General features: G+C 42.6%; 1 protein-coding gene across 2 annotated transcripts; it reads right to left on the reverse strand.

The window, feature by feature from the left end:
- Nucleotides 1–1,061: 1,061 nt before the first annotated feature.
- On the reverse strand, nt 1,062–26,458 carry rb1cc1 (RB1-inducible coiled-coil 1). Of its 2 annotated transcripts, XM_018757867.2 has the most exons (24): nt 26,166–26,458; nt 24,200–24,313; nt 22,952–23,084; nt 22,728–22,854; nt 21,513–21,683; nt 19,558–19,760; nt 17,343–17,736; nt 16,454–16,624; nt 15,901–16,085; nt 15,465–15,651; nt 15,295–15,376; nt 15,104–15,168; nt 14,807–14,910; nt 14,597–14,723; nt 12,120–14,047; nt 11,096–11,264; nt 9,090–9,198; nt 8,438–8,711; nt 7,777–7,831; nt 7,385–7,432; nt 6,110–6,168; nt 5,303–5,430; nt 3,782–3,852; nt 1,062–1,945 (listed from the first exon to the last, which is right to left on the reverse strand). In XM_018757867.2, the coding sequence occupies exons 3-24, from the start codon at nt 23,020–23,022 to the stop codon at nt 1,868–1,870; spliced, it is 4,806 nt and encodes a 1,601-aa protein (XP_018613383.2). In that variant the 5' UTR covers nt 23,023–23,084; nt 24,200–24,313; nt 26,166–26,458; the 3' UTR covers nt 1,062–1,867. The 2 variants fall into 2 exon arrangements, 1 of the variants encoding a protein (XP_018613383.2); XR_003797830.1 differs by lacking the exons at nt 1,062–1,945; nt 3,782–3,852; nt 5,303–5,430; nt 6,110–6,168 and adding an exon at nt 8,103–8,166 and having other exon boundaries at nt 7,423–7,432.

Raw genomic sequence — 26,458 nt, forward strand, 5'->3', positions numbered from 1 at the left:
TTACAGAAATATTCATCGATGGAGCAGAAAGTTTAGCTCAGCATCAAAGAAAACAAGTTCCACATCCATGGTTTAGTCCTTTGTTAGTGTCTCGGTTCACACCTTGTGTTGCAGCAGATTTCTGATTCATTTTTCCTCCATGAACTGATGTCATGATGGTTGTATTAACTCCGTGTCTGTGGGACATAATGAGGTAAAATGGGTTTATCAGTACTTTTAGAGTTTTTTCCCCCCTTATTGGAAATCAGCTGAACAGAAGCACAGGTTTTCATGAGGAACCAAACTAGGCAATCGACAATTCCAGTTGCAAAGGATGACAACTTTGGCTGCGGTTTCACTCACACAAAACCACAACTGACATGCAAACACCGGACTGCTGCTGGAGAACACCTGTATGTGTATGAGAGGGCACGGAGGGAACAGGACCTCTGTGGAGGGGGAATTATGTAAATGTCCTTTTGATTATTCCAGGACAAAGGCCTGTTTAGACAAGCCATGAACAGGAGGACTCATTTGAACATCTTCGCTTTTTGGATCTTGCCAAGGGGCAAGACAAGGGGCCACAAGAGCCCACAGTTCTGCAGGCCAAACTGCCAAAGCTTTTCTTCTTTTTCTTCATCAGGACACACAGGTCCTGATGCTGTGAGAGCAAAGCAGCATTTCTGCAGTTACAAAGCAGGCAGTCTGGCATCACGTCGTGCTCCAGGCCCTGCTGCCAAGGCAGGGGGTTCTCAGGTTGGTGGCATTTCCAGCAGGCACACCCCCTGCAGAGACCGATTTCACTCATATCAGCTGGGACCTGGGTTTGGCTCCCACCAACAGCTGACTTGAGTCACCAGCGCCACCATTAAATGCCAATCCAAAAAATCTGGTATATTCAATAATATTTAAGCAATAGCACCGGTCTGACGTTAGGCTTGGTACCAGCACTCTGAACCTGGCTAAAACGGACCAGGTCGGTACACAGTCCCTAGTGCTATGCCACTAAGACACAGGAATCTTAAACAAAAATAAGTAAATAAATGAATTTGGGATCAAACCTTTATTGTTCCAAAACTCTAAATTCCTTTACAATACAGTCATTTACTGTTACTTGTATGACTTGATGGGTAATGTACAATGTCATATTTAATCCAATAAATGATACAAGATCACAAAAATGAAATATTTTCTATATACCAAGGTACTGTGATAATGGGAAGTTTTGCACTGCTATATTACAAACAGAGCAAAATCCCTTTCTGAACCCATGAGAGCACTGAGTGTTTTTTCAGCAAAGTGCATTGGAAGGACTGCAGTGAAGGCCGACCGCTTTATTCCACGTGTCAGAATGTACAGTTGTTGTATAAACAGAGGGCCAGTATACTGTATTGTGAGAAACAAACAGCATCAATCCTACAGAGCCAACTACTACATTTATCAGGAGAAATAAATGAAAGAAAAAGATCAATATGCATGCCATGAACATTCCTCCGTTAACATTTAGAATAAATGTATATTTCCAGAACATTACAGAGAAACTGAGCCAATCGTAATTATTTCCACATAGGACAAATGCCCCTCATGATGGGAACTAATATATAACATCCAAATACTTCATTTTTATTGTACAGACAAGTATAAAGGCTTCAACGCCAATATTTATAGGGCATGCCCTAACAAAAAAAAAAAAAAAAAAAAATTAAATAAAATTATTTGGTCCACAATTATAAATCTTTTGGGTTAAAAAAAAAGTGTTTTTTCAGTTGCAACCAAAAACCAAAATGTTATGATTATGACTTTATTTATTTTTCTAATGCAATGCTGATAAAATTATGGATATCATTACAAATGTAAGCAAAACAAACTTTTTTGTACATGGCAAATATTATACTTTCTTATTCCAGGGTACAGCCTTCACACGATAGAACTTGGTACCCAGTGGAACTTTGAACCGGTTCTGTGCCTGCAGAGAGAAAAGGAGAAAATTCAAGGTGTCAATGTCCAAGCTCTTCAGACACATGTGATTCTGGGCTGTTTTAAATGAATGATTCCTTATATTACTTCAATAATACGTGAAACAACCAAGTGTTTTAAACAGCGCATATATAATTCAATTTATTTTTATAGACTACTGTTCTCATGCAGTGGCACAGCGCTTGAACAGACATAGAGCAAAGAAACAAATGCATCAGACAATGAAACAAAAACTACAGAACTAGGGTAATACATTATCAATGCTTTTATAAAGCTGTAAGTATGCCTACTGGCCACAGTGGAAAGGAACAAAAACTCCCAACTGAAAGGTGAGGAGAAAAAACCCTCTGGGGGTCCAAGTGCCAGTGGCTTGCCACCCTTCCTCGGCATTCTAGATTAAATAAGACTTCCAAGTTCACAAGTAATAAGTGTAAGTACAAGACCACCTGAGACCAACTGATTAATTTCTGTCCACTCCAGTGGACATACATGTGTTTTTACATGCACCTATTAAATTGTACATGCTACAGTGCGGTGACCTAATGCACCTAACAGTGAGGATTCTGTGCTTTTAAACGACACCACATGTTAGGGGTGGGGCTTGGACAGCTTTCCAAAAATCCTAGAAATACATCCAAAAACCTTTTTTGCGCTTTGCCTCAGGAGGATAAACGGGTCAAAATAAGTGTCACAATGTGCATGTCTATGTCAAAACAATTGAAAAAATAAGACTGACGTTTCAGTGTAAACATTTGATTTTTTTAATTTTTTTTTTTTTTTTTTTTTTTTTTTTTTTTTTAAAACTCAGGGTCACACTCGGGATGCTTTGAAAAGCAGGAAAAAAAAAAACGCGTCGTTCTTTGTTCTAAATTATATTGTTCCAATTATCTTCATCGTCACCCTCAAAACCAAGATTTTCACAGTACACAGCTGGACAAATTGAACTATTCATAACACCGTTTAGCTCATTATTTTACACATACTTTCCTAATTGTGATTATTCTGCCTGCGTGGAGGTTTAATTCAAATGCTGTAAACATATTTAGACTCTAATGAGATTAAAATGATACTGCGGGCCAAACAAAGGCAGAAGACGCTGATTTGAGAAGCGCCAGCGATGGAGGCTGCTGCTGCCACCATTCCATCTTAGCGAGGCTCATACAGGGATACTGAGCAGTAGTGAAAAAATGCCCTTCTATGTTTAAGTATGAAAAACCTACATAGGTTATAACAACAGAGGAGCTGGCATACAGCACAAAAATCAAATCAGTCCTGTTTAATTACAACACAAACACATTGTTAAACTACAGACTGATATACTGTAGTTTGCGATGTTCAGAGAAATGTAAGTTTGGTGCAAAAAAATTGAATAATGTAATAATCTTTGATCATAACCAAGATGTATAAAAGGATTCATTTGGCCCAACAGCTCTGTATGTTGATATCTCAATGGAACTAAAGCAAAGATGAGGGAGCACTGAAACTGTTATTGTTTATAACAGGACAGACATGTTTAAGTAGGATGTCTTCATCAGCATGATGCATCCATGCTGTTATTTAAAAAAACTTGCAGTAAACTCGTGTACTCTCTTTTCCGGAGGGGGTTCTGAGCACCCGTGGCCTCAACTTGTCTCAACTGAATTCTTACACCAAGTTGTTTTCTGTTTCATTTCAACACCTAGATGAAACACGTGAAAAATGTACACAGGTAACAGTGAATTGCCTCCAATTAAAAGATAACTAAAAAAAAGTACCAGTGACCCGGCATATGCTACATTTTATATATATATATATATATATATATATATATATATATTTTATTTACCTTTTTAGCTTGACAGTATTCCTTCTCCATCACTTTCCCAAGAACCCATGGTCGTCTCGCTGCCCCAGATGCTGCAAAACAATCAAACAAACAGATGAGTATAAAAAGGGTGGTTTCATGAACGATTACCAGCTGAGGCCTGCGAGTGGTCAGGCCCCTGGACAGAGTCCCCTGGTGCCTGCCCTAAGTGGACACCTGGAGATTAGCGCAACAGAACCTGTGTGCCAAGTGGCACTTGATTGCATCAGCCTCTCAGCAGAGCACCCCTGTGCTTTAAGTGTCAACACAGCCCCCACCCCCCCATGCTAATTAAAATAAGTATGATGAGCAGCACTATGAAGGTTCTGATGAGAGACCTCCTGAAAACTGTTTCCCCTAAAATAAGACCAGTGATATGCGAATGGCAATTTGGCTTAATGGGGCATAAAAAAAATAAAATAAAAGATGCAATATTGTGTAACGACAGAGAGAGCAGCAGGAGAGATGAACGCTGCCATCGGTGACCTGGGTTTGAGGAATTAGTCCACCCACCGGCCAGGACTCTCCAATTTCAGCTCTACATTAAGCCTGGCCTTATAACATCAACATATTCGCATATTCACAATTGTGTGCCTGCTGACCATGGTGCTGTCGCTGGGCAAACAGTTTGGAGTTATGGGAACAACACTTTTAGTCAAAGCCTACAAATACACAGCTGTATCACTGTAGCTTTTCAAAGGCTAAAAAATACAGAGTGGAAGTTCTTGCAGCACCAGAACTGGTCTAATTTAATAAAATCATTTTAAAGCAGTCGCTTTGAGGATATCAAGCATTAGCAGTCGTCTAAAATGCTTCACACGAGGTGTGTCTTCTTGTCCCAAGGGCACCTCCTCTCGCCTCCTTGGTGAGTTGCTCAGACAATGTAATACCGTATGTGGATTGAACAATGGTGTGGAGAATTAAATCGGGCTACAGAGAGGCCCCACCCCCACTGGCACTGTACCCGCTGCCCCAGAGACTCGCTCCACTTTTCTGGGGTGCCCAGCGAACCGTCTACACACCGAGCTCCAGCCAGTGGGGGGCTACGACAGCTGTGCCTGACACTTTGTGGGACTGAGAGAAACTCAGCTGAATGTTCTGTAACCCAAGATAAGTGTGGCTCTGTAGTCACCCATACAGGCTGTGTGTAAAACAGACACACGCTGTAGCTAACTGTTCTCTGCAGACTACAGCTCAGCAGATCCTTTGTACCTTAGAGAAACTGCTCTTGTACTTTCCCTGATCTGATACAGTAAAAATTACTCTGCTGTAAAACTGGTAAATCAGCATAAGCAGCTAGGGTACAAATATTGCACTAAGTTGCCTCAAAGATTCGAGAGATTCAAGAATGAATAATAATTCCATCTGTCAGCACACATTCTGGCTCTCTCCGAGTGACGGGGTGTATCCGTTACAATGAACTGACGGTCCTCTCCATGAAGAGTCAAACACGGCTACAGCTTGAAACCTGGCAGTAGACCTGGAAATACGCTGTGGACCAACCTGGTTTGAGGTCCAACGCAGCCAGAGACTCTGAGTGCAGGAAGTAAAGGGTCGGCCCAACAGTGAACAGCACGTAATTGTCGTGTCTCTCGTCCAGGATGATGAGCACCAAGTCCCCCACCTGGAAGCTGAGCATGACAAACAGCAGGTTGGTCAGAGTGGTGTCGGAACGAGGCTGGGTCTTCATCTCACCGCACGACTCAAAGCTTAATGAGCCATAACAACTGTGTGCTGTGATTAAGGCTCCTAGAGACATTAGCAGTTCTAACAACAGTTAACAGTCCACAATCAACACTCAAACTGCAGCACAACTCATGTGGAATAATAACTGTACTAAAAACCACATCAACAATTTTACTAACTTAGTCCTAAACATTCTCTCTAATTCCATAATTTTTTATTTGATGCCCACATGGTATTATTTTGTAATACAAATATTCTTCGTGTATATTTTATTATGCTGTTGATGTGTGTTAGTTTGGGTTTCTGGTGATTATTCTAGAAGCTGGGCATCATGAGGGGGCAAGTTCCTGAAAACAGAATACAGAGTTAGAAAGGGATGTGTAAGATGTATACATAAAACAGACAAACCGCAGAGCAACAAGAGGCTATAACAGACTGGTGTGTCTAAGGTGCTTCAGAGATTTGCTGATTCAGAGCAAAAAGGGTCACATCTGCGAGGAAGTGCTACACAATAAAGATCTATTGACTCCCAAGTCTCCACGTCTTGTCACTGTGTCTCCAAAGAACCATGATTCACCACAACCAGCACCTCAATCCAACAGTGACAGAAAGAAAGACACTTACTCTCTTATAGCGATTTTCTCCGAATGGCGCGACGACACAGAAGACATGCTCTGGGACATCTACAAAGGAGCAGACAGGCACGTTAAAGCGATCACTACCACACAGCAACGTTTCTCTGAGCTGTCTTAGTCCTGAAACTACGCTGCCGTGGATTTCAAACATCTGCCGAGGACACAACAGGAAATTAAAACAAGCGCCCCTCACTAATCAAATTTTTGTTGTTGTTGTTGCTGCTGCTGCATTTGCATCACTTCAATATAAATGAGGACTAAAATTAATACTGGCATTCCTATGGCATTTAGTGTCCAGCAATTTTTGAGCAATTACGTGGCATTTGCCCTGCCGCTGAAGGTGGAAACAAAGCTGGCATTTTCTCAACGGGCAGGAAGCTCTTTCTGCAGCACTTGGAATTGACTCCCCAGAAGCGCGCAGTGTGTTGTCAGGCGCACACAAGGTCTCCAAAGTCCCCCAAGTAAGGGGTGACCTCCTGTTCTTCACTGTTTATATGAGCGCAACATTTCCCACTCTAACCTACTCAGGGTCTGTCAATACATTCAGACCTACAATGTTCTCTCAACGAGCCTCATAAATATTCATTAGAGATGGGCAGGATTTCAAACTCCAAACATACTCATGTGTGAGTGGGACCGCCATATGACATACATTTATACAGCTCTGTACTGTAACGCCTTGCTGAGTTTCTGACCCTTAGTGCTTTACAGCACACTGCTTTTCAACAAGATCCCTTGGACCCTGGTGCCCATCTGTTTGCACTTTGAAAATGAGCTGGAGAACACTGCCACCTAGTGGTGCCTAGAAAATCTGGTCGCCTGATTTCAATGAAATTGTGCTGCCTGATGCAGCAACACTTTCACATGCATATGGATTTGATTCAACAACGTGTGTACAGACATGCTGGTTACATTAACGCATTACAGATATTGAACTTGAAGTGAACGTGCACAAAATGAACATCCCTCACATACAGACATTGCTTGCAATGAGCAAATTTGAAAGTTTAAATCTTTTGATTTTCAAACCTTGATTCAATAATATTACTAGCATGACAGGTGAAACCAAATGAAAATTATATAAGCAGATAACTTTCAGGTGTAAGCAAGACATGTGCAATGAGATCATCTGTTTGTGGTTTCATAGTCAGTGTCCAAAGCTTGGTGCACTGACAAAGACAAAAACATCACATCTCTATCATCAGTCAAAAGGCAAGGACTCTAGACACAAATTTTGGAAAAAAATACAAAACATCAACATTACCAGTCTCTGACTGAGCCGTTTATTTTCCTCCTCTTTCATGTGCAAAGTCTGCAAAATTGAGAGTCAGTTGCCAGGAACATACATTTCCTCAAATAGTTCAAAGTTCAAATAAACATTTCACAACTAGATTATTTTATAACAAGAACAGCAGTATAATTTTGCTGTCAGAACTCCATCGGTTAAAACACCACACATCTATAGTAAAGAATAAATCAGTTCTAAGCATATCATTACTACTAACTGACTTTCATGACTATGGATTTCCCAAACACAGATACTGATTAACTTTCGACCATGGGGCGTTTGCTCATGTACAGGCATGGAGCTGAGAAGACTGGCAGTAACTTTGACCCGAGTGATGTAAAGTCCCCACATTCCCAGGTGCAACTCACCCGCTCAAGTATCAAAATGCGCTGCTTTTCTTCTGAGAGCATCAGGACATTTTCACTGAAACAGAGAGACAGAACCACAGGTTAGGACAATCGTGCACCTCCAGCGTGGACCTAGCAAGACCCTACGAGTAACAGTGTACACACTTCCTCACTTCAGACACACACTTAGTGCTCATGCAACACAAGCATTTAACCGCTTTCACATGGATCGCGTGACCCAGGGCTGCACGCGCCCAGATTATTTCTCCAATAGTCAAAGCCGGATGGGAATTATGCAAAGCAACATTCTGTCTTTTACTCAACATAGAAAGGGTAAATGAACTTACATCTGCTCATCCTAGCCTCTCTCCCACTGGCCCTCTCTGTCCTGCCTTAATGCACGCAATCAGGCTGCCGTTTTTTAAGACAGAAATGTTAAATAGCGTGTAAATATTTTCATCGTCCTCTACTGGATTGCCATGTGCTGCTTATGCTCCTTGTGCTTGAAAACCTGCAGACACTTTGGTCCCTGGGGAATGGAGATCTCCCAGCCTGAGGGTCCTCACTTGATGGCCCTTACTACACAACACTCCCTTCCACTGAATCTGTTATTTAATTTTTTTTGACTAATCATTTTGAATAATGGTGGTTTCTGTGGCTCGTTTGCTCCCGGGTCGCTTACTGCACGGTCATCATGCTGGCCTCTACAGCGGACTCAAGCCTTTCATCATCGCGTGCTGTTGCCACCGAGGCCAGGCGCTCCAGGTCAGCGGGCATTTCAGCAGCGGCACAGGCTGAGGCCACCCCTGTCCCCAAGGTGTCGGCAGGAGGTGCGGCGCCAGCAAAGAAGGCTGACGAGAGGAGCGCAGAGCTACGTAGCCGGTTCAGCTCCTCCTCCAGCTGCTTCTTCTCCTGTAGGAGGTTGGCACGGTCCTCCTGCAGGGTCTCGATCAGACCTACAGCCGGACAATGAGGCTGTTAATTCGGAGCAGCGCTTTATGATAATTCAAAGCCACAGCTTTTCCGTTTTTCATGTTCAAGGATGGCAAACATGCATTCAGTGTAATCTGAATGTAGTGACAGATATGAAACAAGTCATCTGAATAACTGATCAAATAAGTTCCTACAAAGTGATTCTGCAGCTGGTGCTCAGGCATCATCCAGTTCCTTTCTGCCTCCCTGTTTTGCGAGCTAAGTGTGAGGCACAAAGACAAATCTGGCTGTACGGCTCCTAAAGGAACCATAAAATAGCATCTGTTGTAATTCTGTCCTGCATCCAAGAAAAAAATGTAAAAGATGGTAAAAAACAGAAAGACAAAAATGTGAAGAGAAACCTTTGTCCTTTTCCTGTTGCTGGGTTACCACGCTCAGCTTCTCCGACAACTCACTGATGATCTGCTCTTTTTTCAGCTTCTCCCTGGTCAGCACCGTGTTGAAGTTTGTCTACAAAACAAAACACTTCCACTGAATTTGCAAATCATTGCCTTGTCATCAAACTTAAAAAAAAAAAAAAAATGCATACAACTAATTATTCATTTATCTAATACACATCTAACACAGCAGTTTATTAAGAGCTACTTACATTGATTTATACAGCAGGGTAATTTTTACTGTATCAATTCAGGCTAAATGTTTTAATCAAGTGTACCACAGCTTGAGTAGGGACTTGAACCTGGGTCCTTCAAGTGCAAGGCACTATGCCACCTGCTGCTCCTGACTGACTTCAAACCTTGTGGTCCACAATAATACTTGTCAGTCCATCACAGCTCCAGCTGTTGCCATACTCAGTTCTTTTGTTAATCCTCATTATTTACTTTTTAAATAGTCATGCTCCCCATAATGACGTTTCGCTTAACAACTGACCGCATATACAACGGTGGCCCCGTAAGATTATAATGGAGCTTAAAAATTCTTACCAACTAGCGATGTCATAGTCGTCGTAGCGCAACATGTTACGTGTTGTTGGTGGTGCTGGTGTAAACAAACCTACTGCACTGCCAGTTGTATAAAAGTATAGCACATACAATTATGTACAGTATATACTTGATAGTGTACTCTGTACTTATTAAAAAGTTTACTGTAAAACAGTATGCTGTGTTGCAGCAGCAGCGTCATAAACGTCTGCATCAAGGTTGTACCATCCAGGTTTGTATAAGTACACTCTATGATGTGCGTACAACAACAAATTTCTCAGAAAGTAACCCCATCATTAAGTGACGCATATCTGCATATTCTGAAGCAATTGCAAGCAGAGAAATGCATCATCATACATCTATAAAAATAAACTATGAAAGACAGAATAGCGCAACATCTTATTTTTACATTTCTATTTCTATTAAACTTGTGCTTTGGAAATAGTGATTGAAACTGATGGTTTAATATTTTGCTTTTGTGTTTTCATTTGTTTTTCTGAAGCCTACTGTGATTTTGCAATGTGCTGTGATGGGTTTGTGTGTTGCATTCAATTAGCTTTGAGGGGTTTTGAGCACTTCCATGACAAAAAACCCCCTTAATGAGTGAATGTGTGCGCTCCTCCAGATTCGTCACTCTCAAGGGTCGTCTTCCATCAAGGCTGCTGATTAAACTCGATTACTGACGTTGTGACAAGGATTTCCGGAAGAGAAGCTCCATTTTTATCACCCTCTTCTTTTTGACCATTTTCATCAAATGCAACATTTGAGTCCCAATGACATTTATTTGCTCTACATTCTCCTAATTAGAGCCACATCCTCTGCTTACAACTGTACCCTTAATCCACTCAGAGTGAACCCCTTTCTTCCAGGGTACCACAGCAGGAAGCTCTTTGTAATTTGAACTTCCACAATGTGAATGAAGTGTTTCCATTTCAGATTCATTACCACAACGATGAAACTGATAGGGCGGCACAGAGGCACAGTAGGTAATGCTGGTGCCTCATAGTTCCTGAGAAGTGTGTTCAGATGTGGGTTCAATCCCCATTCAGCGTGGAGTCTGCATGCCCTCCAAAATTTGTCTGGGTTTCCTCCCACAGTCCAGAGACATGCATTTCAGGTGAATTGGGGAATCCAAGTTTGCAATTTACATGTGATTGCCCTGTGACAGGCTGATGTACTGTCCAGGCTGTTCTCTGCCCCACACATCACACTTTCAGAGTAGGCTCTGGACCGTAACAACCCTGTATCAGACAAGTGGTTTCAGAAAATGGAGGATGGATGAAATTGGTATCCATGCAAGTGCAGAATTGTATAGATACAGAGAAGTGTGTGTGAGCAATACTGCTATCAATCAAACCAGTGCCAGTCACATGCAGGTAGAAGCTCTGCAGCACCTCCTCAAGCAGACACAGTCCTGCGTTACTTACCTGTTGCTCAGCAATGAGCGAGGTCTTCAGATTCTGCATCTCCTCATTCTTCTTCTTCTCCAGGAGCTCCAGCTGGGCCACAAGGGAGGCGCGCTCCTCCTGCAGCCTCTCCTCAAGGTCTGTGCTCAAGAGTGCGTGACCCTCAGACGGCCCAGAGGCCATCGTCACACTGCAGTGAGCAGCAGGCCAAGGACAGACGTCAGTTCAACTCATGGCCAAAACTGACAACTCGGTGAATTTAGCATAGACCAGAAGGTTAAACTAGCTAGTAAAACACTGCGCTAACATCAACTAAAAATCTAAACTATGGTTTTGAACCCCACAACTCTAAAAAAAAAATATATTAACAATCATTACTTCAGGAAAATTTTCATGATACATGTACATGGTACTTGTGTATCCATGACAATAAACTTGAAACTAAACTACTTAAGTATGTTACTAATTAGTGTTACACAACAGACAGCAAAGCAATACACTGGCTCCATATGTAATGAACATCTGAAAATCTTTAACTCCAACATACAAATTTTTTCCAGTCTATTTTTAGTTGGCTTTTCTTCACTGATATTTTTAGCAAAGCAAATGTAGCCTTTGTTAACCCTCCAAGCCAACAGAGAGCAGTAAAGAGTACCCACGCAAAATAGGAATGTGGGACCATCTTAATTTAGCTCATTTCACAAGGTGTACAGCTCATATCTTGTTTTCCTGAGATTTGGTGATCAATAACAAGATGAGTGACACTGCACATGTTTACAGGATGCATCAGCTAACAATACTGAATTTGAGTTTCTGGAGTAAATGTATTTTCATTTTCAGTCCTATTATTCCTAATTTTAATTCAGCTCAAAGCTATTGATAATTTGAGATATCTGTATTATTAAGCTTTAACTGATTGTCAATTAGCAATAAAAGGTACTTCCAAACAATTGGAATTACAAGAAGACTCTTGATGCTACCTTACTGGTGGGTGAGGAGCCAGTGTACTCACATACGTGCTTAGGAAACTGAACACACTCCTTACCCTTCAGTAGTCTGCCTGTCTCGCAGCTGAATTTCAAGTTGTGCAATTTTTTCTAACAGTCTTTGTTCAATGGCCTGCTTCTCCTGCTCAGAGTCTCTGTGGGCCTTGGCCAGCGCAAGCCTCACCGCCTTCTCCTTCTGCTCCTCCACACTGAGGAGTGCCGCCTCCTTTTCATGAGCTAACTGCTCCGACAGAAGCTCGTTCTCCGCCTGCAGATCGCTGATGAGTGTCTTGAGGCGCAGCTGCTCTTGTAGAGATCTCTGGTGCTCATCCTTCTCGCTCTGCAGGGCGGCCGTTTGATGATTCAGCTCCACCCGAAGTGCCTGCACCTCCTCCCTGATTTCCTTCTCCATCACCTGAGCACTGTGCTGTAGAGCAGTAAACTCGCTGCGGAGCAGAGTGCTCTCCTCCTCATGTCTGTCCACCAGTTCTGAGATGCAGTGGTCCTTCTCTAGCCTCATGAGAGTGCGCAGCTCTGCTAGTCCCACCTCATACTCCTCGTTTTTTGCCCGCAGCTGTTGCCTCAGCTCCTCCACCTCCTTGCGCAGGCTTTCTGTCTGAGATGTCACCCTCAAAGCCAGAGCCTCCTCCTGCTGGCCCTTGGCCTCCTCATAAAGCAGCCTCATTTCCTCCATCTCTGCCTCTTTGAGGGCCATCTCCATCTCCAGCTTGCAGCGGACATCAGACAGGTCTAAGAAGCGTTGTTCGAGGTCCTGCAGGCGGTCTTCTCGCTCGCGCAGCTCTGCTGTGTGGAGGTCCACCAGCTCCTTTAGTTTAGCCACGTTCTCCTCAGCCAGGCGCTCACGGGCCTCGTGGCTCTCGCGACGTACCTCCTCTAGCTCGGTGGCGTGCTGCCTCTGCAGTCGCTCCTCCACCTCCCGGAGGTGGGCCCTCTCCAGGCTCTCCATCTCTTGCTTGATCTTCTGCTGGCTTCGCTCAATTTCGAAATGCAGGTTCTCCAGTTGAGTAATAAGTGAGTCGCGGGACAGCACTGCATCTCTCAACTCTTTGCTCTGTCCTGCCATCTCCTTCTTCAGGTCCTCGAGCTGCTTCCTTAGGCTGCTCACTGAGTCTATGGCATTATCCCTCTCGCTCTCTAGCTGGGAGACCTCCCTCTCCTTACGCCCAATGATGCCCTCCAACTCAAGCATTGCCCTTTGCAGGTCTTTCACAATGTTCAGGTTGACTGCCGATTCCTCTTGCAGATCTAAGAGCTTCTTCTCGTAGTCCCTTTGGAGTGCCTGCACTTGGTCTTGATGCCTTTGCTTCAGGTCTTCCAGGTGGGAATACTGGACGCTGTCCATCGTGTTCCGCACTTCGATAGACATAGTTTTCAAGGCAAAGCCAAAATCTCGGTGTTCTTTCAGAACCAGACCACGGAAGTGGTGCAAATCATCCTTAACACTCCTCAAGCAGCCCTGGGATTCTTCGGCAGCGGACCTGTATTTATCAATGCATGCTTTTAAGATCGCCACTCTCGAGTTCTCTCTCTCCAGTGTGGTTGTGTCCTGGATTCGCTTGCTGTCGATTGCGTTGATGACAGAGGAATAGAGAGACTCTCCCATCATTTCAGGACTCGTTGGATCGCTGATGGGATTCGGGGAGGTCAAGTTCTCCTCAATCACAAACTCGTTCACTGCAGACAGAAAGTCTGACTCTGGGCTCTCTGCCAACGAGTCGAGATCCAGAGAACCCTGCTGCAACACGGGATCCATGTTAGGATGCCCTATGGTTTCAAAGTCAAATGTGTGAGCGTCTATGCTGTCCGGTGACAGCTCTTCTAAAGGGGCAGTGACTGTAAGGGGCTGGCACAGCGCACCCTGCAGGCTGAGAGACGATGGAGTTTTGGGGGAGGTAGAGGTGGTTCCTGTTGTGCTTTCGGACCGTGGTATCGCCATGGATCTCTGTGTCATCTGGATACTTGATGCCTAGAACAAAATCCATTGAAACGTCAAAAAGAGAATATTAATGTGCGTGACCAGAGTAACCCAATCCAGCAAGCTAAAAATCAGAATGCAGTTCATCTATGCATGACTGAACCTTGGGGTCCTGCACTCAGAAAGACTTTTTAAAAAAAAAAAAAAAAAAAAGAGAAGAGAAAAACAGAAAATAAATGATTGGTTGAAGAGTGTAATCAAACCAAAACTAATCAAACTGGTTTTCGGGTATAAACCTCTTAAAACCTAACAATATTTTTGGAAATACTGAAGGAATAGCCCTTGTGCCAGTTTGCTCTCTCTCATTAAGATAATCAATTTTTTTTTTTTTTTATCCTAGTGGTAGGACATTGGGTGAAATTACACAATTTCTTAAATCTTAGTATTTCAAATGTATTTTAAAGGCAAAACCTCAAAATACACACACAAAAATATTTTTATTGTTAAAATATTTTATTCATGTATAACAAGATTACAAGCTATACTTGAATAAGTTTTATCCTCAGGAAAGAACAGTTTAATATGCTTAAAAGGAGTTACTTTTTGTTCGCTGAGTAAATCAGTGATGGTCTGAGACATCTCATCGACGCTCTGGGTAGCCTGAACCAGCTGATGGAGCATCTGGCTGTGTTGGTGGAGAGGTTCGAAGTCACACAGCGTCGGCACACTGGGTGCAAAAACAGACAGATTATGGATTTATTAATTCTGTAATTTTATACAAAGCAAGATGTGAATTCAAAAGGTTGGTACCTGAGAAAAGGCTGGACTTCTGAAGGACAGCAAGACTTTAGATATTGCAGGTCAGCAAGGGAAATGTCCGGAAGCTCAAAGTCAAACTTTCGGGGCTTGCGTGTCTGATCAGTGCAACATGGCATGAGGGTACACACACCCACACACACACACACACACACACACACACACACACACACACACACACACACACAAAGAGGGGGAGAGAGAATGAGACATTAACATATCAGAGGCCACAACCCTTCCACTGGATCTGTGAAGGAGACGCAAAGTGGACTGAACTCTTAAAATACTTACGCAAAATGAGGCCGGAGGCCAAGAATCAAGACCCCGAAACAACCGGTTTCTGAGGAATGACTTCCCTGCAGTTGGAAAAAGAATTGGCTGAAGATGGCTGCAAAATTGTGAGCACAAACGCGTAGTTTTTGAAAGAAAACAAAACTCCTGATGCTGAAGGAGGCTGCAGCTGGAATTGGAAAGACACTCACTGAAGAGTTTCCCAAATGTTTCCCTTTTAGCTTTCTCAGCTTCGTAGAGCCGTTTCCCATCCTTCACTAGAGCACTGGCCCACTGTAAAACACAGCCACATGCACAGCTCAGAGATGACTCCATCTGATTGAGGAACAAGGCAAGAGGGACGGACACCAGGGCTGCTCACCTCTCTGTAGTGCCGTACGAAGACCTTCCTCCTCACTACCTCTACCACGGAAAGGCAGTACATCTGTGGCACGGTGCTGAGGGCCTCCACCACTCGCACGCGCTCCAGCAGCTCCGTCAGCAGCCGTAACAGTGCTTGCAGCCGCTCGCCATCCTGGTCCGCGTGCAGCATTACATAGCAGCACCACCTGGCAGGAACAGGGAGGATCAGGAAGTGAGGTCACATGGTGGAAGGGACCACACTCCCAAAAATCATTAACTGTCTTGATTGTTACTGCAAATGTCCACAGCAACACAGGAAAGGTGACTATGTTTACAAATAATAATTAAAACTAAACTGATTACTTTTAAACCAAAACTGGCTGCTAACAAGAACAAAGTTATGAACATTATATTTAATCTATTACAACAACCAAATGATAGCACAAAAGTCTTACTTGAGGCGAACTTGCAGATTGTTGGCTAGCTCCTGTTTGGCCGTGGTGCATTTATGCTTGATGTCTAGCAGCTTCCTGTGGTTGTTCAGCATGATCATCAGCTGGTTTGCATGACTCAGACACAGGTCAGGGAGCACCGACGTGTCCTTCAGGTTTTCAGCCCTCATCTGATTGGCAAGAAATCCCTGGGCAGCCGGGAGGAAGCATGGGGCAGAAAATGAACCTTAATTAAAGTATTTATGAGTGAAGTAATTCAAGTAACAACCTACAAAGAGCAAACCCAATACCACTCAAAGTCTGGTCAGATGGCCCACGAGGTGAAACATCTAATTTTGGTAAAACTCACTATGACTGGTTCAGGCTACAGCTTCATTCTGGTTTGACCTGGACTCAGTTCTTTCAGACAAAGAGAATGTGCTCTTTCATGCTGTATGCTAAGTACAAAAAGCTGCACTCTTATCACTACATCTATTAAAGACTGCCACCTAGTGGTCCAAGCTGCAATGATGGGAACATTTTAAAATTAACTTCCCCCACTGTGTTCTCAACTCACCTGAGCAAGTTCTTTTTGTTCATTGACTAGCTTTTTGCAGCTTGCAATCATCTGGTCCAGGGCATACAGCCTGTCTTCAAGGCCCTTGATGGCCTTCATGTTTTGATTATCCAGTTTGGCAATAGTGTCCCGACAATCCGTCAAAAAAGGCTGGATGATTCTAGGATCAAGCTGTAAAGCAAAGGAAAAACATGCAACACACTGAGCCTTTGTACAATGGGATCACGTACAACAAAAACTGCTGCACTGGCTTATTAAAATATATACTTTTTCATACAACGGCCTTATTATTCAGTACAATGAGTGAGTAATGCAGTCATTCTGCTTTCACAACTGGAATTTTAAATCACTGCGTACTATGTGTATCATTCTCAAAGCACAGAGGATTTCAAAAGAGACCATATGCAATTCTTCTAACACTGACCATTTCAACCAGTCACAACAATTGACTGTTATACATGTAAATCAGAACCAAGTTAACCTTTCAGTACTATAATTAATTCATTTAGCTGTCAATGTTCTCTAGACCAATTTATAGTGTTTAGGTACTTAGAATTTTTACCTATTTATAAAGCAGAGTCATTTTAACAGGGCAAAAAGGTAATTCAAACCCCTCAACAGGAATTCCACAGGGTGATCTGACCCTATTACATGCGGAATAGGTGTATGTAAGTCTGCTTAACAATATTTTACAGACAGACAAAACTACATGTACAATCACAAGATGAAAAATTAACAGATATGGGGCATAACGAGCATATTAAATCTGGCCCTGCCCATAAAACCTGGTGTGACAAGTGCTACCAGAATACAGTGTACAGCAACTCGTAACAACCAGTGCCTGTGTCTGTTTAATATGAAGCCATAGGATGGCATAGTGCTTTCTTACTCTGTTGATGGAGTCAAAGCACTTCCTGACGACTGACTCCACATCATTGGGTCTGTCCTGGACGTTGACCCAGTCCAGCAGGGAGACGTTGAACTGGGGAGGGCTGCTCCTTTCAGGGGATTCCTCTTCCTGCAGCGCGGCTCTCAGTTCTCGACTATCCGTCATATCCCCCTGGCTCTCGCCCTCAGAGGTCTTAGAGTCAGAGAGGGGGGCGGTTGCCTTGCTGCTGCTCGCTGTGCTTCCAGGATGGAGCACAGACTCGACCGAGCGCTCCTCTTCAGTATCTTCCGTGGCGCTAGGTGAACCGGGCTTCTCAAGGCTCTCCTTGTAGCTGTGACGAGTTAGGCATTCAAGCAGTGGGATCCTTGCCATGACCGACACTGCCGTACCGAGCCTTAGACACCAGGACAATAGCAAAAGGACATCAGTGTGCAGACAACCACACTTCAATGGTAATGATGTACTACCTGGTTTGATGAAATCAACAATGAGATGACTAAAAACAAGCCATTTGTTCTTCTGCTCCTTCTTCTGCATGGGATTTGTTGTTTTCCTTTCTCAGTTTTCAGATGAATTACTTCAGGGCAGTTCATTAGCAACTGCCTTCATTACTTATGCCTTTGACCTCCTCCTGTTAACCGTATATGCTGTGTCACTTTGCTGTAAAAACCCTACAGGAAGAATACGCTGGATTTTTAATTTACTTTGTGTCTGTGCTACACTGATTTTGGTTTGTTGCAAATCTTACCTTACACTGTCAAGAACCCCTCATCACCTTAATTTATCTTAAGCTTTTCTCCAAAATGACAAAGTTTAAGCACTGATTTAGCCATTTATAAAGCAAGGTCATTTTTACTGTATCAATTCAGGTAAGTACTTTGATCAAGGGCACCACACCAGGAGGTGGTATTCAAATCTGGGTCCTTCAAGTGTAACCATTCAAAGGATACCAGGAAAGTAAAGTATTACCACGGTAACGTTCGAAGGCAGAGTTCTGAAACTCAGTACAGTACAGAAAAAGTTGGGCAATCCCTCGGGCAACACGGAGACTGTTCAAAACACACCCTTGTTAGTAGAAAACAAGGTACCCCAAACCAACTTCCCTTCGTGGTTCTTAACCATGCTACTGTGGCTTTCCTGCAAACAAGGGCCTTTTTCAGCAGGTGACACAGTGTATGCACACGCACACAAAACACTGAATGCTCATTACAAAATACCAGCACTTTGAGTCCAGTTCAGAGGCACTCTGGTCACATTTCAGACAACATGCCTCCAGATGCCAAAGACCTGCTGACTGAGCCTTGTGATGAACATTAGTGTCTCAGGTCATGGCCTGGGACATGAAAAAAGAATGGCAAATCACCACAAGCCACTCAGCATGATGCTGGAGCAAAGACACAATGACAGCACATTACAAAGTGTCCCATAGTGTTACGGAGAGCAATCTTAACAGGAACTGTGGAAATGTTATTTTCTCATTAAAATCAATGAGCTTCCTCTTGCTTTCAATATGGCCAAAGAGAACAATTGATTAAAGCCCAACAGCCAAGGCAACAGTACAGAGCATTCAACCAGCACAAAATCTGAAAGAATTTGACTCTTACAAAAATCCAGAACCCAAACAGAAACAGTATTAACAACACAATGGTCTTAGTATACTGACAGAACTAAACTCTGTAGCAGAAACACTACTAGACATGATGGAACTTAATTTATATTAGTTTTCCAGTCAATTTCTCCAAGATGATTTACGCTGAAAAATCTGTATAATATGCTATTTGTACCATTTATATGGCAAAGTAATTTTTACTGTATCAGTTTTGGGTAAATTTGGTTGATTTATTTATTCATTGATAAAAGATACTTGTTTCTGAGGGGCACCTCACGCAAGAGTGCACTGTAACTGGGTCTCATAGGAGAGCTGGGAAAGGAACTATACATGAAGTGAGGCAGGATGGATGGAGCAGCACACAAGCATGCACATGCACTGAGACAACTCATATCCTAAGAAAAGGTGAAGTGTATGTGTCCTGTTCTTTCTGACCAAATCCAAACAACACCTGTGACCTGAAGAATCGCTTCCTCAACTGATGACAATCAGCTGTATCTTACCACATTCAACGGGCACAAACATACTGTAGCAGAGAACAAACAAGATCACTTTTCAGTGATTATTCACAGGGCTCTGTAAAATATATAATTAAAAAACACTTACTTGGTGAGCTTTAGCTTGATTTCCTCAATATCCTGTTGATAGTTTGTGTAGGCAGTTTCGAACCTCCACAGCAGCTTCTGATAGGACAGTGTGCAGTCATCCAGGTTGGCCATGATGGCGGCCCAGCCCTGGTGCTGGAGATGCTCGTCGTGAACCAGGCGCTCACAGAAAGAGCACAGCTTCTTGGCAACTTCAAACATTTCCTATCCAACCAGGAACAACACATCAAGAATAATCAAAACAGTTATTCACAACCTTTACCTGCAAAACTGATGTCTTAAGTTCACTAATTTTGTTCATGTTATAAACATGTTAAACTTTGCAAAAATCACAATGCTTTCCTGTAATTCGAATCAAGTAATGCCAATTTCAGTAGAGGGGGAACAAACCACACCAAATGAAATCTATTATCTCACCACATTTTCTACAGTGGGCTCTGCTATAAGGCGACACGTGTTCCTACGGAATATCATGTTATGCCTATTCACATACTAAAAATTTGCTTCAGATGGAAAAATGGGGATGTGCGGAGTACATAAAATAATCATCACCTACAAAAAAAATCACATAGTCCATCCAAAATGGCAAGGCAATGGAAACCTTAAATAATAATCTATTAAAAATACAATACAAAGCACATAGAAATAATAAAAGAGAGTTTATTACACTCTGCATGCTACACAGTTAGCTAAAGTACACAGCACTCTGTCCAGCAGTAACCCTAGTGATGCATTCAGATACATAACAACAGACACAGAGTTTCAGTTCTGGCAAATCCACATTGATATCAGAACTCACATCTGGAACAACAGAAAGCCAGTATAATTCATAATGAGCCAGAACAGCTCACAGAGAGGAGAAAGATTAAATCTGCCACCGGATTTCAGTGCTGTCTGCTCATTAATGAATAAAAAGAACCCCAAACATCCTGTACAGTTCCTCTGAAAAACGTTAGAGAAGGAAAAAGACTTCCACCATAAATAGCAACAGAGGACAGCAGGTGGCGCAGCAGTTTGAGTTGTTGCCTAGAATTTGAAAGACTCAGATTTTAATCACCTCATGTTGTCCCTCCTAATGCCCCACCATTATCAAGATATACCCAGATACATACCCAGAATAACAACAACATAATAACAGGCGGTAATACCAATAACAACTGAGTATGGCGTGACACGTGAGCCTCAGAGTGGTGGGGGCACAGCCTGATCCGTTATACTGTGGTACAGTGCTTTGTGCTTCTCATTTGGGAATCTTTAACCAAACCCATGAGCAATGGAAAAGCAAGTCAAAGTGGCTTCACTCTCTTTGGTGAAACACTTAAAACAAAGCAGAGAGGGAGCCAACCCTGGGTGATTTTCATTCTGCAGAGCAATGTCTCCTCATCGCAATGTGCAAAAATATTCAAAAGAGCAGAGTGAACGGCACAAGGATAAGAGTCTGAAATCCCTGATATTGCCTCCGCTCTCCAACTAAGCCAAACTTCTTTATTAGCCATGTTACACATTCAGGGCAAAGCCAAAACAAAAGTGCTAATCATAACCACAGACAGCATGCTGAAGCATATCTCCTGTGAAATAAAACCAGTTCTACACCACTTGGAGAGACCGGTACAAGGACTTTATAGGAATCATTGCTCCAATCATTAACTGCTTGTCTAATCCAGGTTCAGAATGGTCTGGAGCATGTCCAGGAAGCAGAGGGTGAGAAGCAGAGTACATCCTGGACAGGAATGCAGTCCATCACAGGGAGATTAAACACATAAACTGAAGAATGTGTTGTATTCCCTAATACTACAATAATACTACAACCTTAACAATGAGATTTAAAGGTAAGTACAGAGTATTTACACTTGTCTTTCAAAACATCCTATAAAACACAAAAGCAAATATACAGATTCAGATTTTAAGTTCAAGCTTAATGAAAACTGAAATAAACAGGAAAGGAGAATAATTTACCACTGCAAGTTGTGTTCGTGAGGCAACAGTGTGAAAGACAGCTGGCATCATGAGTGACTCCTCGACCTTCATGGCCATCTCGTTCTCAATGGAAAAGGTGGTTTTAGGGATGGTTGGGGCCCTATCACATAGGATCATCTCTTTGTTGAACAGAAAGATGGGGTTGGTGTCCTGGGGAAGGGCAGCAACGAAACACAAACACAAAAACAGTTTCACTTACAAGACTAACGATATTGTGCATTCATACCTGAGCTCCTGATCACTCTTCAGAAGAACAGTCCAAAACTTTCACAAAAAAAATGTGTCTTTCTGCAAGACTGATGTTCATGAGTAAAGCTGTGTTAGCCATCTCCCATAACTCTGTGTGGGAAAATTCATTTATCACAGGGCAGTGGCTCCTCACAGTATGAACATAACAGAGACTAGTAATCTGTTTGAAACTGTATATTCATAAACCCAAAGTCACTTCTACCACTAAGTCACAATCAATAAAAGCATAACATACTTATATTGATTTATTTACAGATTAGGGTATATAAGTGTTGGACACAGCTGTAATACATAAAAACACTTTGCAAAAGACTTCATTCAGGCTATATCAAGATTAAAATATTTTAAATGACAAAAAATAAAAATCTCTTGACAAACTCCTATTCAATGCTGACTGTTGACTGTTTTGTCCAAAAAACATATACAACACTATTTATGTTGTTACTGATCACGGCAATCGGGAACGCCAGGCCCACGTTATATACATTGGAAGGGAGTTAAGGTGGACCCAAGCGCCAATGTGTTTGTGCTCCTTACTGCCATCTATGGGTAAGGTGCTTAAAGACAGGCCACTTTTGCAATGCAACAAACTATAGAAAACCTATCTGAAGAAAATGCAATTAAAAACAAGCTAATAAAATTTTAAAAATTGTTTAAAAATGAATAACCTGAATGGTACAAAAGGAATTGGTTTACTGGGGGAAATTTAATATCTCCAGCAAATGACAAATAAATGCCCCTAGCAACATTCTACTAAGCCCATGGTGTCATAGACCAAACCAGGTGACGTATTTATCTAATCCGGGACAAAAGACATACAAGTCAACGCCACAAACTGACACAGCCTGTATTTCCAAGGCAATTCACAAAAAAAGGTCAGAAGCCTTACTGAAGAAGTGATACTATTGAGTATCAGTTTGCATTTGAAAGACAGGCTGCACTTACAGTGCCGGCGCTGTAGCTGCAGACACGTCTCTCTGCCACCATACACTCTCCCCCATTGACCACAAGAACCTGGTGCTGCGTGGCGATCTTGTACTTGGCCTGGATGGCATGTTTAAGGTCTGCCACACTGAGAAGACACAGAACAGATTAACTGGTTTGTGTCTGGGATAAACAAGGCAGATGGAGGGAAACTAATCGACACGCAGGAGACAGAGGGATCTTACGTTTGAACAGCAAGCTCAGTGTCAAAAGTCAGTGTGCTTCCATTGTTGACCTGAAACACATACAACTTCATGTTGAATTCTCCAGGAATGTGTCCTCTTCCCTTTCTTGTTCATTTAGTCATTGAGCACCTCCCTTTAAAGCCAAAGAGAAAGTACTTCAGAAAAAGGACAAACAAACCTATATGAAAACAGAATGCAATAGACAATATAAAATAATGTTTACAATAACTGGAAGTGCTATGAAGATTCATGTACGAGTCTAGACTATTTGGTTAATATGCAAAGAATATTACATTAGTTGTATTGAGGTGGATTACTGTTAATACTTATTCTTTTGGCTGAAACTTTTCTCCAAAGCAACTTTGATTGAACATACAATGAAATACTTATTTACCCACTTAAGAGTAATTTTTACTGCATCAGCTCAGGATAAGTACCTTGATCAAGGGTACTACAGCAGGAGGTTGGATTTGAACCTAGGTCCTTTGAGTGCAAGGCAGCAGCTTTAACCACTACACCACCTGCTGTTAAAATATTACAGGTATGACATGTTAACAGTCATGAAATTACTGGGAATTTATTCAGTTGCTGACTTGAAAAACTAAGACATGCAACACAGCGAACTACAAACTTCATATTTTAAATCTCAGGAAGCACTCTGTGCTAGAACCCAAGGCTCTGAACTTAGTAAAACATCCAGCTTTAGAAATAAGCAGTAAACACTTTGGAGGAAAGCTGCAAAACCAATAAATGTTAATTTAAATGACTGTGGATATAAGTGCTGGCTAAGCAGCAATTTTTTTTTTTTGCTTTTAAATTGCACTTCAAGTCACCCATCTAACACTGAAAAGCCTTGTTGCAATTAACTCACTCCCTTGTTTATGTATGAAGAGTGTGACCTCCAAAAGTGACATTTGCTGGGCTAAACAACATTAAACACTCTCTTTATTAACATGTGTTTGTAGCAGCTCACAGGGCCAAAATGGAAAAACAAAGACAATGTTGTTCTGAAGTGGGGCCCATTATCAGCTTAGACTTGTTGAACGTCAAAATGACTCACTCAAATGTTATTTATTCTTATTATCTTGTTAATAAAAAAAATATATATATATTTACAAAGGACAGAAACTGCTAAACTAATTAAACAATGAAAGAATTAAATTGCTTTACAATAAACTTTGTTAGAACTCAACCTTTATCAAGCAAGAGAAAATAAATACATCAGTCAGCTTTACACTGAGTACTCACAGGTATAGGATGCTGTCTTTAACCACAGCAAAGTGTGTCACCGAACAGCGCAACCAGGCAGCGCACTTTGGCAACTGAGGCATCAAAAAAGCATGCTGGGATTCCTCTATGGATCTGTAATTTGAAACAGATCAAGCATGAGTTAATGCAACACACTGAACAGTTTATACAGCATATACAAGTTCACATTTGTTTTCTTACCAATATGCCTCATATCAGTACCAAATTTATTACACACCAATTTTTAAAAAAATACTTTATTTTCTACTTGACCTCTATTATGACAAACGCAAACCAATCAAGGAGGGAAGAGCACTATTAAGGAGATTAATTCCTATAGCTAATTGCCACACAAGATTAATTCCTACAGGGCAGCGGGTAACAAAGCTATTAAGGACATGCTCTTGTAACCTGAAGGTTGCAAGTTTAAGCCCCACTGCAGTGGGGGATTTGCCGAGTACGATTAAAAATAATGAGGTATATAAATGGGTAACAATCTAATACAATCCTCAGTAACAACAACACAGTTGCATCCACTAGTTACACACGCTACTTACACTAGTTTACTGAAATTAAAATTACATCCTGAAAGTTGTTGCCACAGCAAAATTATTTTTGCAAGACAGCTATGAAACATTTGTAAGAAGGTAGAAATGAAGTGCTTCAATGTGAAACAGTAATTTCACAACACTAACGAAAAAAAATAAGACAAGATGTGCTTATGTTTGTCTACCCAGTGAGTTATCATGCGAAAACCAAAACATCACCACGATCACCATTCTCTGAACCAGCTAGGTAACAGGCTAACTTGCTACTCTTTAGAAGATGTCAGTGATGATATGACAGGTGTCAGAAAGTTTACTGAAGACAGACTGGGCTCAGTTGTGTTGAGTCACGTTCACCTGGACCTGGATTCCTGGGCACATACAACTGACACCTGTTTATTTTCTAGTTACCAGGTGATGTAATGGCTAGAGTTGCTGCCCTAAAATAAAAGGACTGCATCTGAGTACCACATTCTGGTGTTGTACTCCTGATAACGGTACATACCCTATTGACAGAGTAAAGATCAACCTTCTGCATAAGTGGGTAAATAACTGTAAATAGCTTAACACTAAGCTGCTTTAAACAAAAGCATCAGATAAAATAATGTAGATATAGTTAAGAATGGTGCCTACACACACCCCAGTCTGCAGGAGGTCTCAAAGGTGCTGTGATGGACACTGTCCACATGACTGAACACGTTCATTTGCCTGTGCACCTGCCAGGTAGCGTTCAGCAGCACCCCTGTGAGAACACATCCAGCCAGGTAAAAACCAGAAAGCAGGCAGCGCAAAGTGTGCGAAGAAGAGTGTGGCAGCATTAGACACATGCTTATTATTATCCAACATTTTTAGTGACTTAGAGTGTTAAGCTACTTACACTGATTTACCCAGCAGAGTAATTTTACTGTATCAGTCCTAATAAGTACGTCTTGGTCAAGAGAACTTACAGTAGGAGGCAGGTTCGAGAAGACCCTGTGAAGAAGAACACAAACGTGTTTAGAGTGTGTATTATTAAGAGCACTCTGACAGCTCTGTGCTCTCCATCTGTCCACCGGGGACCTGTACCCTCCTGCTGCCTAGAGAGAGAGACTTACACGCGGCTCAGTCACCCCCCCGCGAAACGGAAACTGAGGACAGGAGGACTCCCCCCGCAGGCCCATGGCATGGCATGGCATGGCATGGTGTCCGCCCTGCTCTCCCGGCCGCTCGCTACGCCGGCGCTCTCACTCCCAGGCAGTACTCTGTCTGTGTTATTGTTTTGAACAGCGTCCGGGCCTTAAGTTAACCCGGCCGCCACCGAGTCGGGACTCAACGACCAGCCTGGTCACCAGGTTTCACCACAGCCCAGAGCCCTGGCCTCTATCCGGCACCAAGTCCCTGGGCCCAGGCCGGGCCAACAGACCGTGCACAGGCGTACTCACCGGCCTCTGCCCACGAGCTCCCCGGCTGCGCGCTGCGCCGCTCCGTTCGCCTTAGCCGTTAGCACGTCGGCTAGCCCGTGCGGGAGACACCACACAGCTGAGGCGCGGAGTCTCTGTCGCCCTTCTCGTCGTCCTTCGCTCCGGCCGCGACGCAATTCCCGTCCGTCCCGAACCGCAGACGAAGGCCGTCCGGGGGCCCTTTGTGCCGTTAATAGTGAGAAAGGGCGATGTTTGTGTGCGGCGGGTATCTTAGCTACCGCCCTGCGCCTGCTGCTGTGTTTTGTTGCTGACGT

This window comes from Scleropages formosus, chromosome 7 (assembly GCF_900964775.1).
Source record: "Scleropages formosus chromosome 7, fSclFor1.1, whole genome shotgun sequence".
In the NCBI taxonomy this organism is placed as follows: domain Eukaryota; kingdom Metazoa; phylum Chordata; class Actinopteri; order Osteoglossiformes; family Osteoglossidae; genus Scleropages; species Scleropages formosus.